The sequence below is a fragment of the Pollachius pollachius genome, assembly GCF_949987615.1.
Source record: "Pollachius pollachius genome assembly, chromosome: 20".
NCBI lineage: Eukaryota > Metazoa > Chordata > Actinopteri > Gadiformes > Gadidae > Pollachius > Pollachius pollachius.
This window is the reverse complement of record NC_136953.1, coordinates 8,869,236-8,888,005: the sequence shown is the minus strand read 5'-3', so window position 1 is coordinate 8,888,005 and position 18,770 is coordinate 8,869,236. Positions and strand designations below refer to the sequence as shown.

General features: G+C 49.2%; 2 protein-coding genes across 2 annotated transcripts in view; both read right to left on the bottom strand.

Moving 5' to 3' along the window:
* Positions 1 to 273: 273 nt before the first annotated feature.
* On the bottom strand, positions 274 to 8,107 carry LOC307091308 (uncharacterized protein). The gene is made up of 5 exons (XM_079758254.1): positions 7,907 to 8,107; positions 5,723 to 6,181; positions 3,969 to 5,497; positions 2,921 to 3,070; positions 274 to 2,478 (listed from the first exon to the last, which is right to left on the bottom strand). The coding sequence occupies exons 2-5, from the start codon at positions 6,176 to 6,178 to the stop codon at positions 1,272 to 1,274; spliced, it is 3,342 nt and encodes a 1,113-aa protein (XP_079614380.1). The 5' UTR covers positions 6,179 to 6,181; positions 7,907 to 8,107; the 3' UTR covers positions 274 to 1,271.
* Positions 8,108 to 10,959: 2,852 nt separating this feature from the next.
* Positions 10,960 to 18,770, bottom strand: part of LOC307091224 (atrial natriuretic peptide receptor 1) — a 15,571-nt gene continuing 7,760 nt past the window's right edge. The window contains exons 12-23 of the mRNA XM_079758152.1: positions 18,718 to 18,770; positions 18,194 to 18,332; positions 18,044 to 18,092; positions 16,976 to 17,077; positions 16,610 to 16,729; positions 15,834 to 15,927; positions 15,595 to 15,682; positions 13,983 to 14,122; positions 13,495 to 13,647; positions 12,559 to 12,657; positions 12,135 to 12,226; positions 10,960 to 11,815 (exon numbers count right to left, since the gene is read on the bottom strand). The exon at positions 18,718 to 18,770 is cut by the window's right edge and continues 69 nt beyond it. Of these exons, the coding sequence (XP_079614278.1) occupies positions 11,633 to 11,815; positions 12,135 to 12,226; positions 12,559 to 12,657; positions 13,495 to 13,647; positions 13,983 to 14,122; positions 15,595 to 15,682; positions 15,834 to 15,927; positions 16,610 to 16,729; positions 16,976 to 17,077; positions 18,044 to 18,092; positions 18,194 to 18,332; positions 18,718 to 18,770 (1,312 nt within the window). The 3' untranslated portion in view covers positions 10,960 to 11,632. The remainder of the gene's footprint in view (positions 11,816 to 12,134; positions 12,227 to 12,558; positions 12,658 to 13,494; positions 13,648 to 13,982; positions 14,123 to 15,594; positions 15,683 to 15,833; positions 15,928 to 16,609; positions 16,730 to 16,975; positions 17,078 to 18,043; positions 18,093 to 18,193; positions 18,333 to 18,717) is intronic.

The following is an 18,770-nucleotide window of genomic DNA, read 5'->3' as shown; positions in this document are numbered from 1 at the left end:
GTATTGTACGTATACATGTTTATGTATGCATATATATATATATATCCTATTTACACATATGTATATATAAACACACACATATATACACACACACACTTGAAATAAATATATTTTAGTAAATAGACACAGACAATATAGACAACAGAGACAATATGATTCTGTCCAAAACATTTATTCTGCTCATTATTTGTTCTTCAATTCACACACACACACAGTGTGGGGGTCACCCACACTTACCACAGGTGGTAAGTGTGGGTGACCCCCAACTAGACACAACGCTCGGAGGAAGTCTTCCTAGAAGATACGGCACAGATTCAACGGCAGTTTGGTCAGAAGAACTCGGTTCGACTGCAATCATTTCTTCTTTATCATCTTCTCGATCAATACATCATGATTGGCTGAACCTGCTGTCAATCTCTATGATGAGCTCCAACCAGAATAGTCATTAAATAGTGGACCACATTTCCCTTTCACACGTCCACACACACACACGGGATCTACCGATATGGATTTTTTTAGGGCCGATACCGGTACCGATTTTTTTTCCATCAGCCTTAGCCGATAACCGATACGCCGATACCGATTTTCTTGAGCCGATATTTGGAGCCGATAATACTATGGAAATCCAGAGTTCTCGCGAGAGCACAATTTGAATTTGCTCAGCGAGTCACTCTGGGAACGAGCAATATACTCGTGTATATTCCGGGCCTCCCCTGGCCCAGAACATCAGTCAATCACATCGATGTATCAATATATGCGGGCCAAAAGCGTTGCTGTTTTACCGACCGGATACGGCAAGAGTCTTATCTATTGGTTAGCTCCACTGGTCTGGACACGTCACCCCTTGTATTCTTCTGATATTTTCAAATGCATGCTTGGTGCCGCCCCTCGAGTTGGGCCATTTTCATTACTCGTTGCCAGACCCTACAGCTTTCTAGATGTGGGTCTGGATTCCCAGGCTTAGCCTCCCTCAATTAACATCATAAAAATGACACATTGATGATAACAAATGTTACAATGTCTCAATTTAAAAAGAATTACATTGATTGAACTGTCTGTAAAACAAATGATTAAAAATAATTTTAAGAAAAATCGGTATTGGCCGATACCGATACACGTAAAAAACGCAAATATCGGCCGGCCGATATATCAGTCGATCACTAACACACACACACTATACAGTACGGAATGAAAAGTGATAATTCTTATAAAATTCCTCATTGTTCAGTTTGAAACCCGTTGGTTGTAGTTCGTAAGCGCACAACACACGCCTACTCCATATGGAAGTCAGTGATGTGTGTGTGTTTGGCGGCACCAGACACGCACGCCGGCCCCACAGGATGCTGAAGTTTTAAACACTCCTGCCCGGGACCCCGGTCGGAGGTCCCGCTCTGAGAGGGGGCGGGGCTTAACGAAGGGGAGGTGGAGCTCTCCCGGTCTGGGCGGAGCTTATCTGCGGAGGCGTTGACAACGCCGTTAACGACCGGCGAGGTCACAGCGGGGGGCGGGGCTTCAGAAGAGGAAGACAGGGCGGGGGGGTTCGATGAACCGACTGGAAGCGATGAGGCGGTCTGATCGACGGCTGCTTCCTGTTTGGGGGCCGTCTCATTCAGTGGCAGTGGAGTCCATTCAAGGGGGCTTGGCCTGTCGAGGGGGTGTGGCAAAGCGGGCTGGTGTGTCCATTCAAGGCGTCTGTGGTCACTGAGGGGGCGGGGCTTGGTCCATTCCAGCAGGCCCGTGTCAACGGGCTGGCACGTCTCCTCGAGGGGGTGGTCCCATTTGAGGGGGCGTTTCCCATCAAGGAGGCGCGTCTCTGGGAAGGGGCCGGGATCACAGAGTGGGCGTGTCCATTCCAGTGGGCGCGTCTGATCGGTGGCAGGCGTCTCGTTCAGGGGACGCGTCTCAGAGGTGTGGGGAAGATCTGCAAGGGGGGGTGGAGGGGGGGCTGTGAGGTCACTACCCTCCACTACCTTTCCCTGGGTCCTCTTCCTCCTTTTGGCCTTCGTCCCGGGCCAGGGGAGGGGTATGCGTGAGTTCTGGCCGCACCCGCCCGGGTTCAGCTGGGCGATCTCGTCCAGGATAGTTGCTAGGAGACGGCTTTCGTCTCCGTCGCTGGCCCCTCCCTCGTCTTCCCCCTTCCTCTTCTCCCTCCGCCTCTCTCCCTCCCGCTCATCGTCGTCCTCGTCTTCGTCGTCGCTGATATCCACCGCCAGCATGTCCGAGGACTTTGATTGGTGGTTGGCCTCTGTGTCCGAGCCATCGGATCCTCGGGCCAGGATGTTGACCGGCAGCTCGCCGACGTCGGCTCCGAGGCCGACGCCCACTCCGCCCGGCTCCACCAACTGCAGGGCGGGGAGGTTGCAGGCGGAGAAGTCTATTGGCTGACGGACGGCGAGGTCCGAGAACACGGGGAGGCGGTTGCCGTGGCCACCATCATCGGGACTACTTTGGCTGTCGATGGTGATGACCACGGGAGAGCTGAGACAAACAACACACAAGGTTGTCATAGCGCCCGTCTGTCCGTGACTTTGAGATACAAAATACCACTAGGGCTCCTCGATTACGGCAAAAAGCTAATCAGGATTATTTGGTCAATATTGAAATGGTGTTTGACAACATGATGCATTTATTCAGCATTTCTCTCACAAAAACAACTCCATGTAACTGAGAGCTTTGTATTTTCCCCTTAAAAAATTACAAAATATGTTCGTCTAAAATTTTAGATGAACATAAATATAAAACATTTCATGAAATCGAGATAAAATTGTGATTCATTGCAAAGCCCTACCCCACGCATTATGACGCACGTAGAAGGCTCTCATCCTGTCTGTCTCTGTCCCTCCATCAATCCCCCCCCCCCCCACCTCTTTGGGTGGTCTCAAACACGACGCCACGGGGATAAGTCCTCAGGGTACCGTACCTGTTGTGCGGATGCCTCCTGTGGGGGCGTCTCTTCTTCCGCCGTTGGTTCCCAGAGGGGCCGCAGGGGCCCAGCTTCCCCTCGTAGATGATCTCCACGCTGGGGCTGCGGTGGTCACCGCCCGCCCCCCCACTGCTGCTGCTGCTGCTGCTGGGGGAGCGGAGGGGAGGACAGTCACATGGAGGTCCTGTACAGTAGGACCACCTGTACAGAAAGACCCCCTGTACAGTAACACCACCTGTACAGTAGGACCACCTGTACAGTAACACCACCTGTACAGAAAGACCCCCTGTACAGTAGGACCACCTGTACAGAAAGACCACCTGTACAGTAGGACCACCTGTACAGTAACACCACCTGTACAGAAAGACCCCCTGTACAGTAACACCACCTGTACAGAAAGACCCCCTGTACAGTAGGACCACCTGTACAGTAACACCACCTGTACACTAACACCACCTGTACAGTAACACCACCTGTACACTAACACCACCTGTACAGTAACACCACCTGTACAGTAACACCACCTGTACAGCAACACCACCTGTACAGTAACTATTCCTGGTCCAAATCAATATTGCGGGTCAGAGCTGCACTAATATTATTAGGGCTAAGACCATATGGCCAAAAGTGTGCATACTTATGCTGACCGAGGTCGATATAATAATGTTAAATTGAGTGTTTTAAGAGTGCCCTCCTTAGGACAGAACCCTGGAACCCAGAAGGTCGATCATGGTGAACACGCGCGCTGTTGGCCGCAGTAGTAGGCCCTCCACCCCGGTGGTCATGGCCGGGGGAAGGGGCTGGAGACACGGGGCCACCACATGCGTTCGGCTCCACTGCTGTACCATTGGCGTTTGTGCCGTTTCGATGTAGGCAGACTAAAACTGACTCAGGGATAACTGTAAAGAGAATAGACCTCACACATTCCACATCGCTACCACGGAGGATTTTATCGGTTGAGTAGCGTTTTAAATCGCCCAGCCTTAATTATTATCACCACGAGCTTATCGACTGTTATAACGATTGGTCTCCAGAGCGGCCTTACCTCTGGTCCTCACAGACACTGTTGTGCTTGTGGGCGTCCCTCCTCCTTTCCCGCTCCCTCCGGCGCCCCCTCTCTCTCCCCCTCTTCTCCGCCCTCTTCTCTTCCTCTCCTCCTCCTCCTCTCTCCTCGTCTCCACGGCGACCAGAGCCGGGCCTCCAGGTGGGGTCCCCGTCCTCGTCCAGGTGCCGGCTCTTGTACTTCCTCTTGCCCCCGGGCTTGTCGCTGTGGCGCTGGGGGGGGCAGGGGGGGGAGGAGGAGGAGGGCGCCGTGGGCCGGCGGGCGTGGGGGCAGCCCCAGCCCGCGGCGTCGGGGCTGGAGGCCGAGCGGGGGCGGGAGCTGCTGGAGGAGCGGGGGCAGTCCAGCCCGGAGCAGAGGGCGGAGTAGAGCGAGCGGCGCTCCCTCTCTCCGCTCGCCGCCCTCCTCCTCCTCCTCCTCCTCTTCCTCCTCCTCCCGCCCTCCCAGCCGCCGGGGGAGTGCGGGGCCGGCCGGCTGCCTCTCGCCGGCGGGCGGGGCGAGCCGGAGCTGCAGGACCCCGGGGGCTGGGAGGCGAGGGCCGGGTGCGCGGGTCTCTCCGTGCTGGAGGAGGAGGGGGGCGTGGAGGCCGAGAGGAGGAGGGAGGGGGGCGCCTCCTCCTTGGGGGGCTTGTCCTGCTGCTCCTCCTCCGTGTCCGAGGAGAGCTGCACCAGCTCAGGCGTGCGCTCCGCCATGGGCTTCACGTAGCCCACGATCAGACACTCCTCCTCCCCGCCGCCGCCCGCCGCCGGGGGGGCCGGCGAGGGCGGGGCCGAGGGCGGGGCCGAGGGCGGGGCCGTGGAGTAGGAGGGCCCGGGGGTGTCCTCGTCCCACGTGGCGAGGCTGAGGAGGCCGGCCGTCCCGGCCGCCGGCTCCTCCCCCTCCGAGATGGCGATGACGGAGCTGTGGGCGGAGCTGCTGAGGCGGCGGGCCGGCGAGGCGCGGGCGTCGGGCCCGAGGGGCTCGTACACGGCCTGGGCGTCGTAGCGCTCCATGCTGAGGGCCGAGCGGGCGAAGGCGGCCAGCTCGTGCAGGAAGTGCTGGGTGCGCGCCAGCAGGAAGGGCCGCAGCTCGTCCTCCAGGCCGTGCGTGCGCTCCAGGCCGTGGCGCGTGACGCGCGACGTGATGATGCGCTGCACGATGTCCACCAGGGAGCCGTGGGCGCCGTACAGCACCGTCAGCTCCCGCCGCAGCCAGGGCCGCAGCCGGGCCAGCTGCCCGGGGCTCCGGACGAAGCCCTCCGACGACACGTCCCGCGGCGGCGGCGGCGGCGGCGGCGGCTGCTGTTGCCCCGGGTTTCCCAGGAGGGCGCGCACGCCGCTGCGGTAGAGCGCCCGGCGGAACGCCAGCATCTCCCGCTCCCGCAGGCGGCGCGGCGCCCCGCCCTCCAGCTGCACGCGCCGCCGCGCCGCCAGACGGCTCATCAGGTGGCGGGCCGAGCGGTCGCCGGGGGGGGCGGGCCCCGACGCCCCGCCCAGCCCGGCCAGCCCCTCGAACAGAACCCCCCGGTCCCCCGGCTCCTCCCCCCCCGGCGGCGGCGAGTCCGGGGAGTAGGGCGCCAGCGAGGGGAGGGGGGGCGGCGCCGGGGGGAGGCCCGCCGGCGCCTCGGCCCGCCTCCCCCCGCCCCGCCCCCCGGCTCCCCTCTCCCTCCTCCTGGCCCCGCCCGACTCCGGGTCCCCCCGCCTCCTCCGCCTGGTCCTCTGCGGCGGCGGCGGCTCCTCCTCCTCGCCGCCGCCGCCCGCCGCCGCCGCCGCCGCCGTGGCGAAGGCAGTCACCATGGCGACGGTGGCGGCCAGGCTGGCGTTGGTGGGCGGCGGGGGCCTCAGGGTGTACTCCTTGAAGTCGTCGTGGGAGCGCACCGAGTGCAGGATGGAGGTGAAGGCCTGCTTGCAGAGGGGGCACTCGGCCTTGTTGTGGGACCACTCCTGGATGCAGGGGAAGCAGAAGCGGTGCAGGCAGCGGTCCAGGTAGGCCAGGTTGTTGAAGCGGTCCAGGCAGATGGGACACTTGGAGTCGGGCGACGCCTCCTCGTCCCCCGACGGCGCGGGGGAGGAGGGGGGCTTCTTGCCGCCGCCGCCGCCCCCCTGGACGCCGCCGGCTCCGCCGCCGCCGGCTCCGCCCACCTCCACCTCCCGCTCCCCGGGCGCCGCTCCGCTCTCCCGCCGGCGCACACGCAGCTTCATCTTGGTGGGCGCCATCACCTGCACAAACACACGGCTGACAGTTACACCCCTGGTACACACATATCCAACACACCCGGAGACAGACACACACATATCTAACGCACCCGGAGACAGACACAGACATATCAAACACACCCGGAGACAGACACACACATATATAACGCACCCATAGACAGATACACACACACACATATATATATATATATATATATATACATACATATATATATGTATATATATATATATATACATATATATATATATATACATATATATATATATATATATACATACATATATATATGTATATATATATATATATACATATATATATATATATACATATATATATATATATATATATATATATATATATATATATATATATATACATATATATATATATACATATATATATATATATATATATACATATACATATATATATATATATACATATATATATATATATATATACATATATATATATATATATATATATATATATAAAAAAATAAACACACCCATTGGCAGTATACACACAAATTCCTCTCATTTGAAACGTCACTCTGCAAACGTGAATATCTTTGCTGGGCAATGGCAAAACTTGTTTGCACATTATGAACAGATTCTGCTTAGTGCTGAGCTTTAACCTCAGTGTTTTCTCTTCACCAAAAGGCACCTTGTATTGTTTATCATATCAAAAGCAGGTGAACCAAGGTCAGCCTTCATGGGTTATTTTATTATGTGCAGTAGTGTTGGTACGGTCCACACCGCCAGATGTCCTTAAGAGTTCACCTGTAAAAATGTGTTGATACACACTGAGTATCTTTACCTACATGATTCGGAGTCGCCTGTGACCATAATTTTTTCCTTTTAATTTCTACAGTGTTCTTTTAATAACTCAAAAGTCCAAACTAACGTTAGAATAGTGGGATCCACTCATCGGTCCGAGTTACCTCCAATTATCCCAGAGCAAATAAGTGATTTGAACATGGTGCAAAGTTCAGATGTAATCACACGATAGAACTAATTACACACATAAGCTAGTGTGGGTCACGGATCACCAAAAAGGAAAAAATAACGTTATCAATCTCCATCGAAGATATAATAATATATAATAATTATTAATGACTTTTTTCAGTCTCCCTCCGCTGACTTCATCCATCGCCGCCGTATCCGTGTTTGAATTCACCGAATGACTCTGTAAATCAGATACAGGTCCGATTTTCTGCTCAGTCGGAACGGAAGGACAGGTGGACTTGGGACATGTACTGGGTTTGGGAGTCATCAACAACAACCCTCTCCCCAAACAGTCTCTCTCTCTCTCTCTCTCACACACACGTCCTTGTTACCAGTCTGGGTCAATCCCACTACCAGCCAGGGTCAACCAAACACACATCCGGTTATCCGTCAGTGTCAATATCCCGTTACCAATCTATTCTCTTTACATCCATATTATCCTGACCAATCCAGGTTTATATGACTGAGCTCGACCGACGGGTATCAAGAGGGAGAACAAAACAAACAGCAGGCACACTGCTGATCCCAGAGCCGGTGTGTCGCTGGTTCTCTGGTCCGAAAAGCGGACTACTACCCTATGACATCTATATCGGTACTAAACGAAGAGACTTATCGATGATCCAAAAGTTCGTATTTGAGACAATTCAGAATAGTAGCCTCAGGATAAAACAGTATAGAAGCATCAGGAGTGCTAACAGTATTAGCTCCCCTCCACCGTACCTTCCTACCGTCTCTCTGGGTCTCTCATGCGTCTTCCTCCTCGGGTATACGGATTGTTAATACTATGGATTGCTATTAATATTGGCAACACTCCCCGGGAGGTGGACTTGTGGGCTGTCGACGGCCCTCGGGCGTTCATGGGCTAGAAAAAACAGTAAATAGAGTCAACTTTTCACTCGGTGTGCCTCGGAAATAGCAGGGAACGACTGGGAGACGCCGCAGTGCATTCTGGGATGTGCAGTGCATGCTGGGATACTGCAAGCCCTCTCACGCTCACGAAGAACAACAAGGCGAGACTCAGCATTGCCTCATAGCGGCCTGGAGGAACAAAACAAGACCTTTATCTTCATCATCATCATACCGACTTTATATTAATACTGGATGTAAATGGATGTGATGCCCCGGTTGGATATGATTTAAATCATATTATTGGCGTGCACTGACTGTAATAGAAAGAGTCTCAATACGAGAAAAAGCTTAGGCAAAATGTATCAAATATGAAATAGCATTCATCGTTGTATCAATGTATGTAACCAGGGGTCCGCCAGGGGGCGACGTAACACCAACAACGCCACCAAAACTAGTAATCCTCGCATTACTTCATCATCCCGGAGCTTTACTTACTTATTTGAATGACACAATCCATAGTTTCTCTGCCATTCGTCGGTCGAATAAGTAAACCATTGAGCTAGTTAATATTATTAGGTTATTTAATCGGGAGTCATGATTCTAAGCAGCAGATCTCTAGAGAGAGTCTTCTCCTTTGTAAGCATCACCTAGCCTAATTTTGTGTTTGTCTGCGACTAGAACAGTACATGAGTTAAGGCTGTTGTGAAACTGAATGTTGTGTTGTGAATCATCATATCTTCTTGTTGTTACTGCTTGGGATCGCTAGGGTGGATTATTATGGTGTGGGAAGAACACGTTGTGTCACCTGGAAACCCTCTTGCATGCTCGTGTGTATTAGGGTATATAAGCGGTGATCAGTGTGTCGTGTCCCGGTCCCAGGTCCTGCTGGCCCTGGTGGTCTTGTCCTGGTCCTATGTAATCTACGCCAGCCGGGTCGCTGCCCGCTGGCAGCTGGAGAGACGAGACCAGGTCTCCCTGTAGTTGGTGACGGGTCCAGCGCACACCGTCGATACGGTGGGTCTCGTAGCTTTATAGAAATAACATCTACTGTGTCTCTAAGTTGTCCAGGTTAAACCGCGCTGGAATATATGTATAATATATTTTTCTCTCTATCTCCAGATCCAGTAGTCTGGGTGTGGGATGAACCCTGGACCTGGTCCGAACCTTCCAGGACTGGAAGGAAATCTCCGCTCCAAAACCCTGCTGAACACTTTACCACAAGAAACACTTTCATAAACACTTTCGCACTGTTTGAAATTATATTTATTTTGTACAGTTATTAACTGAACAAATGCAATAAATAAAGGGTGAAGTGAACGTCTGTGCTTTATTAATGAATTGTTTGGATGAAGTCGGGATCAGGTCAGAGGTTGGTCTGAGCTTTGGTCCAGATTTTCAAGCTTAGTTCAAAGATGCTCGTCTCCATGACGACTGCATCCAAAGACCTGAGGAACTATTTGGGACCAGGTGAACCTTAGATCTATTATTTGACTGGTGTATATGTGTGTGTGTGTGTCTGTGTCAGTGTGTCTGTGTGTTTGTGTTTGTATGTGTTAGTGGTTGAGTAACCCAGGGTGGTGGAGGGATGTTTACACACAGTTAATTAGAACTGCTTTGATGTGTGGATGTGTGTGTCCCCTTATATGTAAATCCTCCTAATAGAATGAGTAAAGCAGATGAGAGGGAAACATCTTTTGTTGCTCTGTACTGTGAACACGCATTTCATTAGGCAAAACACTCGCTCTCTTTCATTCACAAAGACACATCTCTGTCTCAGTTTTCCCCATCCCTCTATCAGCAACACATTGTCATCACACTACATAACCACCTCATCACAACCGTGTGTGTGTGTGTGTGTGTGTGTGTATGTGTGTGAGAGAGAGTGTGTTGACTCATCTGCACGAGTGGAATGAATTCAATCACAGATGCAGATGGCAGCCCTCTTAGATTCACACACACACATTTTATTTTGCAGTATCACATTAAGAATTAAAATAGATGGCTCTATTACAATGAGTTAATAGTTCATAATCTTTAACTTTCAACGGAAATGTCTTATATTGAATCGTAGTTTATTCATCTGTTTTAATTAAATGTGCAATATAGAACGGTAGTTTATGGATCTATACTAAATGTTTTTATGAAATGTCTTGAGAAGTTTATTGATCCTTAATACATTTCTTTACAAAAGGTCTAATATGTAAATGTATTTTACTGATCTATCTTCAATGTTTTAATTAAATGTCACATATTGAATGATAGTTTATTGATCTATATTGAGAAGTGTGTATTCATTAACAGTGGTGCACTCTATTTTGTTTCATGTATTAAATATGAATCGGTTAACACTTAACCCTCTCCTCTCTTCTCCTCCTCCCCTCCAACAAACTTTCACCTCCTTTCTCTCTATTCCTTACCCTAGTCTACTCTCTTCTTTCTGTCCCCCGTTTCTGTTCCTACCCTCTCCTCCCCCTCTCCTCTCCTCGTCTCCTCCTCTCTACCGACCTCTCTGCTCCTCTTCCTCTCTCCTCTCATGTTGGAGAGGATTCTCAGACCATCTGTGTGACCATCTTCCCCGCTTCTCTCTCCCCCCTCCTTCAGTCTATTTAATCTCCCCTCCTTTTCCTCTTCACTACTATCCCCTGAATATTATGTCTCCTCTCCTTCTCCGCTCTTGCGTTGCTCTCCTCCTCCTCCCCTCTCCTCCACCCTCTCTTCTCCTCTCCTCCTTTCCTCTCACCTCCCCTCTCTTCTCCTCTCCTCCATTACTCTCACCTTCCCTCTCTTCTCCTCTCCTCCTCTCCTCCCTTCCTCTCACCTCTCCTTTCTCCCTCTCGCTCTCCAGCCAGTGTTGCCAGATTGGGCTGGAACTCTGGCCCAATCTGGCAACACTGCTCACGATAGATATCGGTATGGAGTCTGAGTTGCAGAGAAAAAACATTTATTAGCTTGAGCAGTTTTACATCCCCCTCACCATGACAGCCCATGGGTTCGGCTGCTAAAACACATAATACGCTAATACTGATAATCTCCATCAACACACCCACATCACGCAAGACACCTGGTTATACAAGTCTGACATCATAAAACCTCAATGATCTGATTGGTTATTGCCGGCCAACTGTGATGAATGGATACACGACTCCAACATGTTCAAAATGGTACAAACTGGTTCTAGTTGGTCCTAACAGTATCTAACAGGTTCTTATGTGCTGTAACCTGTTGTTCTAACTGGTTATTAACGGTTATACATGGTGATGACTGATTGTAACAACAAGATTTTGTAAGTACGTTTTATTATCCAAGCAATATAAGTATATATCAAGTTACTGATCAGCTGACCTTTAAACACATTCATATTGACCCAAAACCACTACTCTTTGTAGCAGTCTGTGCACCCCTAGGAGGTCACAGTAAGCATGCGGTTGGATTCAGAGTGATAACTCTTCTGTATCTAGTTAACGGCTCTCAAGCGTTCTCTAAAGACCAGGTTCTTCTTACATCTCCCATGTCGGATCGGCGGGGGAACAAGACGATCTAACGGGTTTCTACAGAGAGCCACGCGGCCCAGAGCGATGACATTACCGAGGTCAGGGGTCACTCTGGGTTGAGTAGGACGTCGCCGTTCACACTACCCGGGATGGAGCCCAACAGGTCTCCCTCAGTCTCCATGTCCCTGAGCCCTGGCTTGGCAGGGCTGGGGTTGTCGGGGGCGACGGTCTTGTAGCGCAGGTCACCTTGTTTCCCCTCCAGCCAATAGGTGACCATGTCTCCCTTACCCTGACAGACGGACAGGCAGAGGGACAGACAGAGAGGCAGTGAGACGGACATAACGCCAGACAGGGAGACAGACAGGCAGACAGATGGACAGGCAGAGAGAGACCGACACACACAGAGAGACTGACAGGCAGACAGGCAGACAGACAGAGAGACAGACATGCAGAGAGACCGATAGTGAAACAGGCAGGCAGACATATAGGAAGACAGTCAGGCAGTCAGGCAGACAGACAGAGAGACTCCCAGTCACTCTCCCAGTATAACCAGTGTAACATGTCAGATATGGAAGTGGATGCGTTGTGCTGAGTGGTGAACCACAGACCTTGACCTGCTGAACTCCTCTGCAGTGCAGGACGTAGCCTCCGACCTCCTCCAGCAGGAAAAACACACTGGAGCTGCACTGCACCTTCAGAGCTGCACACACTTAGCATTAGCATCTCATACAGCCATCTAAACCCATGATATCCCCTCCTTAGCATTAGCATCTCATACAGCCATCTAAACCCATGATATCCCCTCCTTAGCATTAGCATCTCATACAGCCATCTAAACCCATGATATCCCCTCCTTAGCATTAGCATCTCATACAGCCATCTAAACCAATGATATCCTCTCCTTAGCATTAGCATCTCATACAGCCATCCAAACCCATGTTATCACTTTCTCAGCATTAGCATCTGACTCAGGTAGCTCTTTATAACCATTGCCTATGATGTTGTTTCTGAGCTTTCCTAGTGTATTTTTACCTTCGCTAGTGGACTCCATCCTGGAGGCCGTGTTGACGGTGTCTCCAAACAGACAGTAGCGTGGCATCTTGGTCCCCACCACTCCTGCTACTACTGGTCCTAGAGGTAGATACAGGCAGATCTATACAGACAGATCTATACAGACAGATCTATACACACAGACCTATACAGACATATCTATACAGACAGATCTATACAGACAGATCTATACAGACAGACCTATACAGACAGACCTATACAGACAGATCTATACAGACATGTCTATACAGACAGATCTATACAGACAGATCTATACAGACATGTCTATACAGGCAGACCTATACAGACAGATCTATACAGACATGTCTATACAGACATGTCTATACAGACAGATCTATACAGACAGATCTATACAGACATGTCTATACAGACAGATCTATACAGACAGATCTATACAGACATGTCTATACAGGCAGACCTATACAGACAGATCTATACAGACAGATCTATACAGACATGTCTATACAGGCAGATCTATACAGACAGATCAATATAGACATCTTAGTCACCCCTTCTGCTGCTACTACTGGTGTTATAGAAGAGCTGGGTAGGTAGATAAAGCTAGATATAGGAGGTGTGTAGGGCATATGTATAGGGCATATACAGTAGGTAGATATAGCTAGTTATGGCATATATATACATCTACCTTTAACTAGCTAAATCTACCTATATGCCCTATAAACCTTGTATATCTAGCTTTATCTACCTATTTATATAAATAGATAATTAGAAATAAATAGAAATAGATATAGGTATATACAGTATACAGACGTGTGTGTGTGTGTGTGTGCGTGTGTGTGTGTGTGTGTGTGCGTGCGTGCGTGCGTGCGTGCGTGCGTGCGTGCGTGCGTGCGTGCGTGCGTGCGTGCGTGCGTGCGTGTGTGTGTGTGTTTGTACCAGCGTGGATCCCAGCTCGTATCTGTAGTTGTGTGTTGGGTTTATGAGGGATCCTGAAGGTCTTGCAGACGGAGACCAGGTCCAGAGCCATGCTGGAGATCTCTGCAGCGTGGAGGATCCCATTAGCACGGGGGACCCCCGATACCACCATGTCTACAATAAAATAACATATAGAATATATATAATAGATATCATTTATATAATAGATAATGAACCCTTGACACCCCCCTGTCTACAATATAATAAAAATAATATATTCAAAATACAATATAATACATACATGGTAGACAGGTATATTTGATCATAAATACATTTTTAAGTTATATTATATTATATACAAGGTATATTATATGTATATCCGGTTTTTTATATAATATGTATAAGGTATATCATATAATATATAAGGTATATTATATTATAAACATAAGGTATTTCATATAATATGTATACGATATAATATGTATATAACATAAACTGAATGAACCTACAGGCGTCTCCGATGGTCTCCACCTTATAGACGTCGTAGTTGTCGATGATGTCATCAAAGGTGGTGTAGAGGTTGTTGAGGAGGTCCACCACCTGGTAGGGGGTGCTGGAGCTAGACAGCTGGGTGAAGCCTACGATGTCACTACAGACAGACAGACAGCTGGGTGAACCCATGATGTCACTACAGAGAGACAGACAGCTGAGGGAACCAATGATGTCACTACAGAGAGACAGACAGCTGGGTGAACCCATGATGTCTCTACAGAGAGACAGACAGCTGGGTGAACCCATGATGTCACTACAGAGAGACAGACAGCTGGGTGAACCCATGATGTCACTACAGAGAGACAGACAGCTGAGGGAACCCATGATGTCACTACAGAGAGACAGACAGCTGGGTGAACCCATGATGTCTCTACAGAGAGACAGACAGCTGGGTGAACCCATGATGTCACTACAGAGAGACAGACAGCTGGGTGAACCCATGATGTCACTACAGAGAGACAGACAGCTGGGTGAACCCATGATGTCTCTACAGAGAGACAGACAGCTGGGTGAACCCATGATGTCACTACAGAGAGACAGACAGCTGGGTGAACCCATGATGTCACTACAGAGAGACAGACAGCTGGGTGAACCCATGATGTCACTACAGAGAGACAGACAGCTGGGTGAACCCATGATGTCTCTACAGAGAGACAGACAGCTGGGTGAACCCATGATGTCACTACAGAGAGACAGACAGCTGGGTGAACCCATGATGTCTCTACAGAGAGACAGACAGCTGAGGGAACCCATGATGTCACTACAGAGAGACAGACAGCTGGGTGAACCCATGATGTCACTACAGAGAGACAGACAGCTGGGTGAACCCATGATGTCACTACAGAGAGACAGACAGCTGGGTGAACCCATGATGTCACTACAGAGAGACAGAGAGCTGAGTGAACCCATGATGTCATTACAGAGAGACAGACAGCTGGGTGAACCCATGATGTCACTACAGAGAGACAGACAGCTGAGTGAACCCATGATGTCACTACAGAGAGACAGACAGCTGGGTGAACCCATGATGTCACTACAGAGAGACAGACAGCTGAGTGAACCCATGATGTCACTACAGAGAGACAGACAGCTGGGTGAACCCATGATGACATTACAGAGAGACAGACAGCTGGGAGAAAGCGACGATGTCACTACAGAGAGACAGACAGTTGGGTAAAGCCTACGATGTCACTACAGAGAGACAGACAGATGGGTGAACCCATGATGTCACTACAGAGAGACAGACACCTGGGTGAAGCTGACGATGTCACTACAGAGAGACAGACAGCTGGGTGAAGCCATGATGTCCCTACAGAGAGACAGACAGCTACTAACATAGCTCTGGGCATGAGAAGACACACAGGTACCTAAAGAAGACAGACAGGTACCTAAAGAAGACAGACAGGTACCTAAAGAAGAAAGACAGGTGCCTAAAGAAGACAGACAGGTACCTAAAGAAGACAGTAGCACTAATGTAGCTCTGGGCCTGAGAAGAGAGAAAGGTACCTAAAGAAGACAGACAGGTACCTAAAGAAGAAAGACAGGTGCCTAAAGAAGACAGACGGGTACCTAAAGAAGACAGTAGCACTAATGTAGCTCTGGGCCTGAGAAGGTTTTCCCTGTCGGAGGTCATCAGCTACCTGCTTAGGAAGCATACCTGCAAGACATAATAATAGGTGTTATTATATATAAATATGTGTGTGTGTGTGTGTGTGTGTGTTTGTGTGAGGGCAGGCATGCATGCCCGTCTGTCTATGTGTACATGCGTGCTTGTGTGAGTGTGAACGTGTGTGTGTGTGTGTGTGTACTGTAGAGCAGTCTGTCTGTCTTCTGTTTCTCGTGCATGAGGTCCTGAGTTCTCTCAGCTACCAGAACCTCCAGGTGCCGGCTGTACTTCTCCATCTGACACACATACACACACACACACACACACACACACACACACACCATAACACACACACGCACACACACACACACACACACACACACACACACACACACACACACACACACACACACACACACAGGTAGAGGCTCAGGGGTCAGGGCGTTAAGGGTTAAGGGTTAGGCTGTGGATCATGATGCCCTCTGCAGGGTTCTTAATGACGCGAGTCATGGTGAGATGAGGCGTTATTCATGTATGATGGTTGAGGGTTAAGGGGTTATGGTTAAAGGTTAAGGTTTATGGTAAAAGGTTAGGTCAAGGGTTGTGGTTAAGGGTTAAGCGTTGTGGTTAAGGGTTGATGTTAAGGGTTAAAGTTGAATGGTTAAGGGTTAAGAATTGTGGTTCAGGGTTAAGGGTTAAGCGTTGTGGTTCAGGGTTAAGGGTTAAGCTTTGTGGTAAAGGGTTGTGGTAAAGGGTTAATGGTTAACGGTTAGGGGGTCAGTACCAGGTTCATCATCATGTCAACAGGGCTGACTTTGTCAGGGTTAAGGGTTAAAGGTTAAAGTTTAATGGTTAATGGTTAAGGGTGAGGGGGTCAGTACCAGGTTCATCATCATGTCAACAGGGCTGACTTTGTCAGGGTTAAGGGTTAAAGGTTAAAGTTTAATGGTTAATGGTTAAGGGTGAGGGGGTCAGTACCAGGTTCATCATCATGTCAACAGGGCTGACTTTGTCAGGGTTTATTCGGTTCACAAACTTCCTGATCTGCTCGAAGGTCGGTCTGTGGGCGGGGTTCCCGGTGCGACATCGACGAATCAGCTGTGGAGACACACACATACACACACACACACACACACACACCCACACACACACACACACACACACACAAACACACCACACATCAAGAGCACATAGGTGGAAATATAAGACAACACACACACCAACCGGGCAACAAAGGTGGAGGAGACAAGGCAACACACACACACACACACACACACACACACACACACACACACACACTCACACACACACACAAACACACACACACACACACACACAACGCACCTCTACATAGTCAGCAGGGCAGGGGCAGCAGCTGTCAGTCTTACTGGAGATGAGCTCTGGAAGAGGAGGACACCATGCACACTCCAGACTAGAGTCTTCCACCTGGAACACAGGAGAACACACTAGAAAACACAGGAGAATACACCAGAAAACACAGGAGAATACACCAGAAAACACAGGAGAACACACTAGAAAACACAGGAGAATACACCAGAAAACACAGGAATACACCAGAAAACACAGGAGAACACACTAGAAAACACAGGAGAATACACCAGAAAACACAGTAGAATACACTAGAAAACACAGAGGAATACACAATAGAATACACTAGAAACAACTAGAAAACACTGAAGAATACACAGTAGAATACACTAGAAAACACAGAAGAATACAATGGAAAACACAGCAGAGTACACTAGAAAAGACAGCAGGATACAATGGAAAACACAGCAGAACACACTAGAAAACACAGCAGAATACAATGGAAAACACAGCATAATACACAGTAGAATAAACAGTAGAATACACTACAAAACACAGCAGAATACAATGGAAAACACAGCAGAATACACAGTAGAATAAACAGTAAAATACACTAGAATACACTACAAAACACACAAGAATACAATGGGAAACACAGTACAATAAAGTAGAATATACAATAAAAACAGTAGAAATCAATGGGAAATACAGTAGAATAAAGTAGAATATACAATAGAAAACACAGTAGAATAAACATTGAGACACAGCAGAATACACAGTAGAGTGAAGAACTGGCAGTAAGCCAATGAGAGGACTAGTTTACTCAATTAGTGACAGGACAGTAAGCCAATCAGAGGACTAGTTAACTCATTAAGCGACAGGACAGTAAGCCATTCAGAGGACCTCTTTACTCATTAAGTGACAGGACAATAAGCCAATAAGAGGACCTCTTCACTCATTAAGTGACAGGACAGTAAGCCAATCAGAGGACCTGTTCACTCAATTAGTGACAGGACAGTAAGCCAATCAGAGGACTAGTTCACTCAATTAGTGACAAGACTGATTGCAATCAGAAGAGCTTACCGGAACTGGGTCGCTGCGAGTGGCGATCTCCAGTAGGATTACAGAAAAACTGGAAATGCAGAGGGTTAGTTACAGAGAGGAGAGAGAGTGTGTGTGTGTGTGTGTCTGCGTGTGTGTGTGTGTGTGTGTGTGTGTGTGTGTGTGCGCTACCTGAACACATCTCCGGCCAGTGAAGGCTCAGTATCAGGGTCTTGACATTCAGGGGGCGTGTAGACCTCCAGTAGTCTCTGCTGATAGGAGGAGAGAGGCTCCGCCTTGTCCTGCTTACGATAGGTCCTCAGCCCGTAGTCTGATTGGCCAACCCACATGTCAATCAATAAATAAATTATTGTTCATGGGAGTTGTAAAGCATGCTTCGTATCAAAAGTCTCTAGGATATGAATATATGAATGTATAGAGAGTGGATTACAGACTTGAGATCTGATACCCCACAGTGGTCTACAGTAGACTATATGAATAGAAAGACCTGAGATCTGATACTCAACATAGACTACAGTAGACCGCATGAGTAGACAGACCTGAGGTACGACACTCAACATAGACTACAGTAGACTATATATTCAGGGTGCAAATGTCAGGATATGTTGTTCAAACATACGGCCCATCAGAAGGATAGCAGGAGAACATCAGGACTTACATGTATGTGTGAAAGCAGCTTATATGAGTGGACAGACCTGAGATCTTGCAGACCCAGCGGTCGTCCAGGACACAGTTTTGGGAGCGCAGG

Coding starts and splice junctions, on each gene's coding strand:
- LOC307091308 (XM_079758254.1), bottom strand. CDS start 6,178: ATGGCGCCCACCAAGATGAAGCTGCGTGTGCGCCGGCGGGAGAGCGGA. Junction 5,498..5,722: donor CCACGGCGGCGGCGGCGGCG/GCGGGCGGCGGC, acceptor GGGGGGGAGGAG/CCGGGGGACCGGGGGGTTCT. Junction 3,071..3,968: donor AGTGTCTGTGAGGACCAGAG/GTAAGGCCGCTC, acceptor CCGCTCCCCCAG/CAGCAGCAGCAGCAGCAGTG.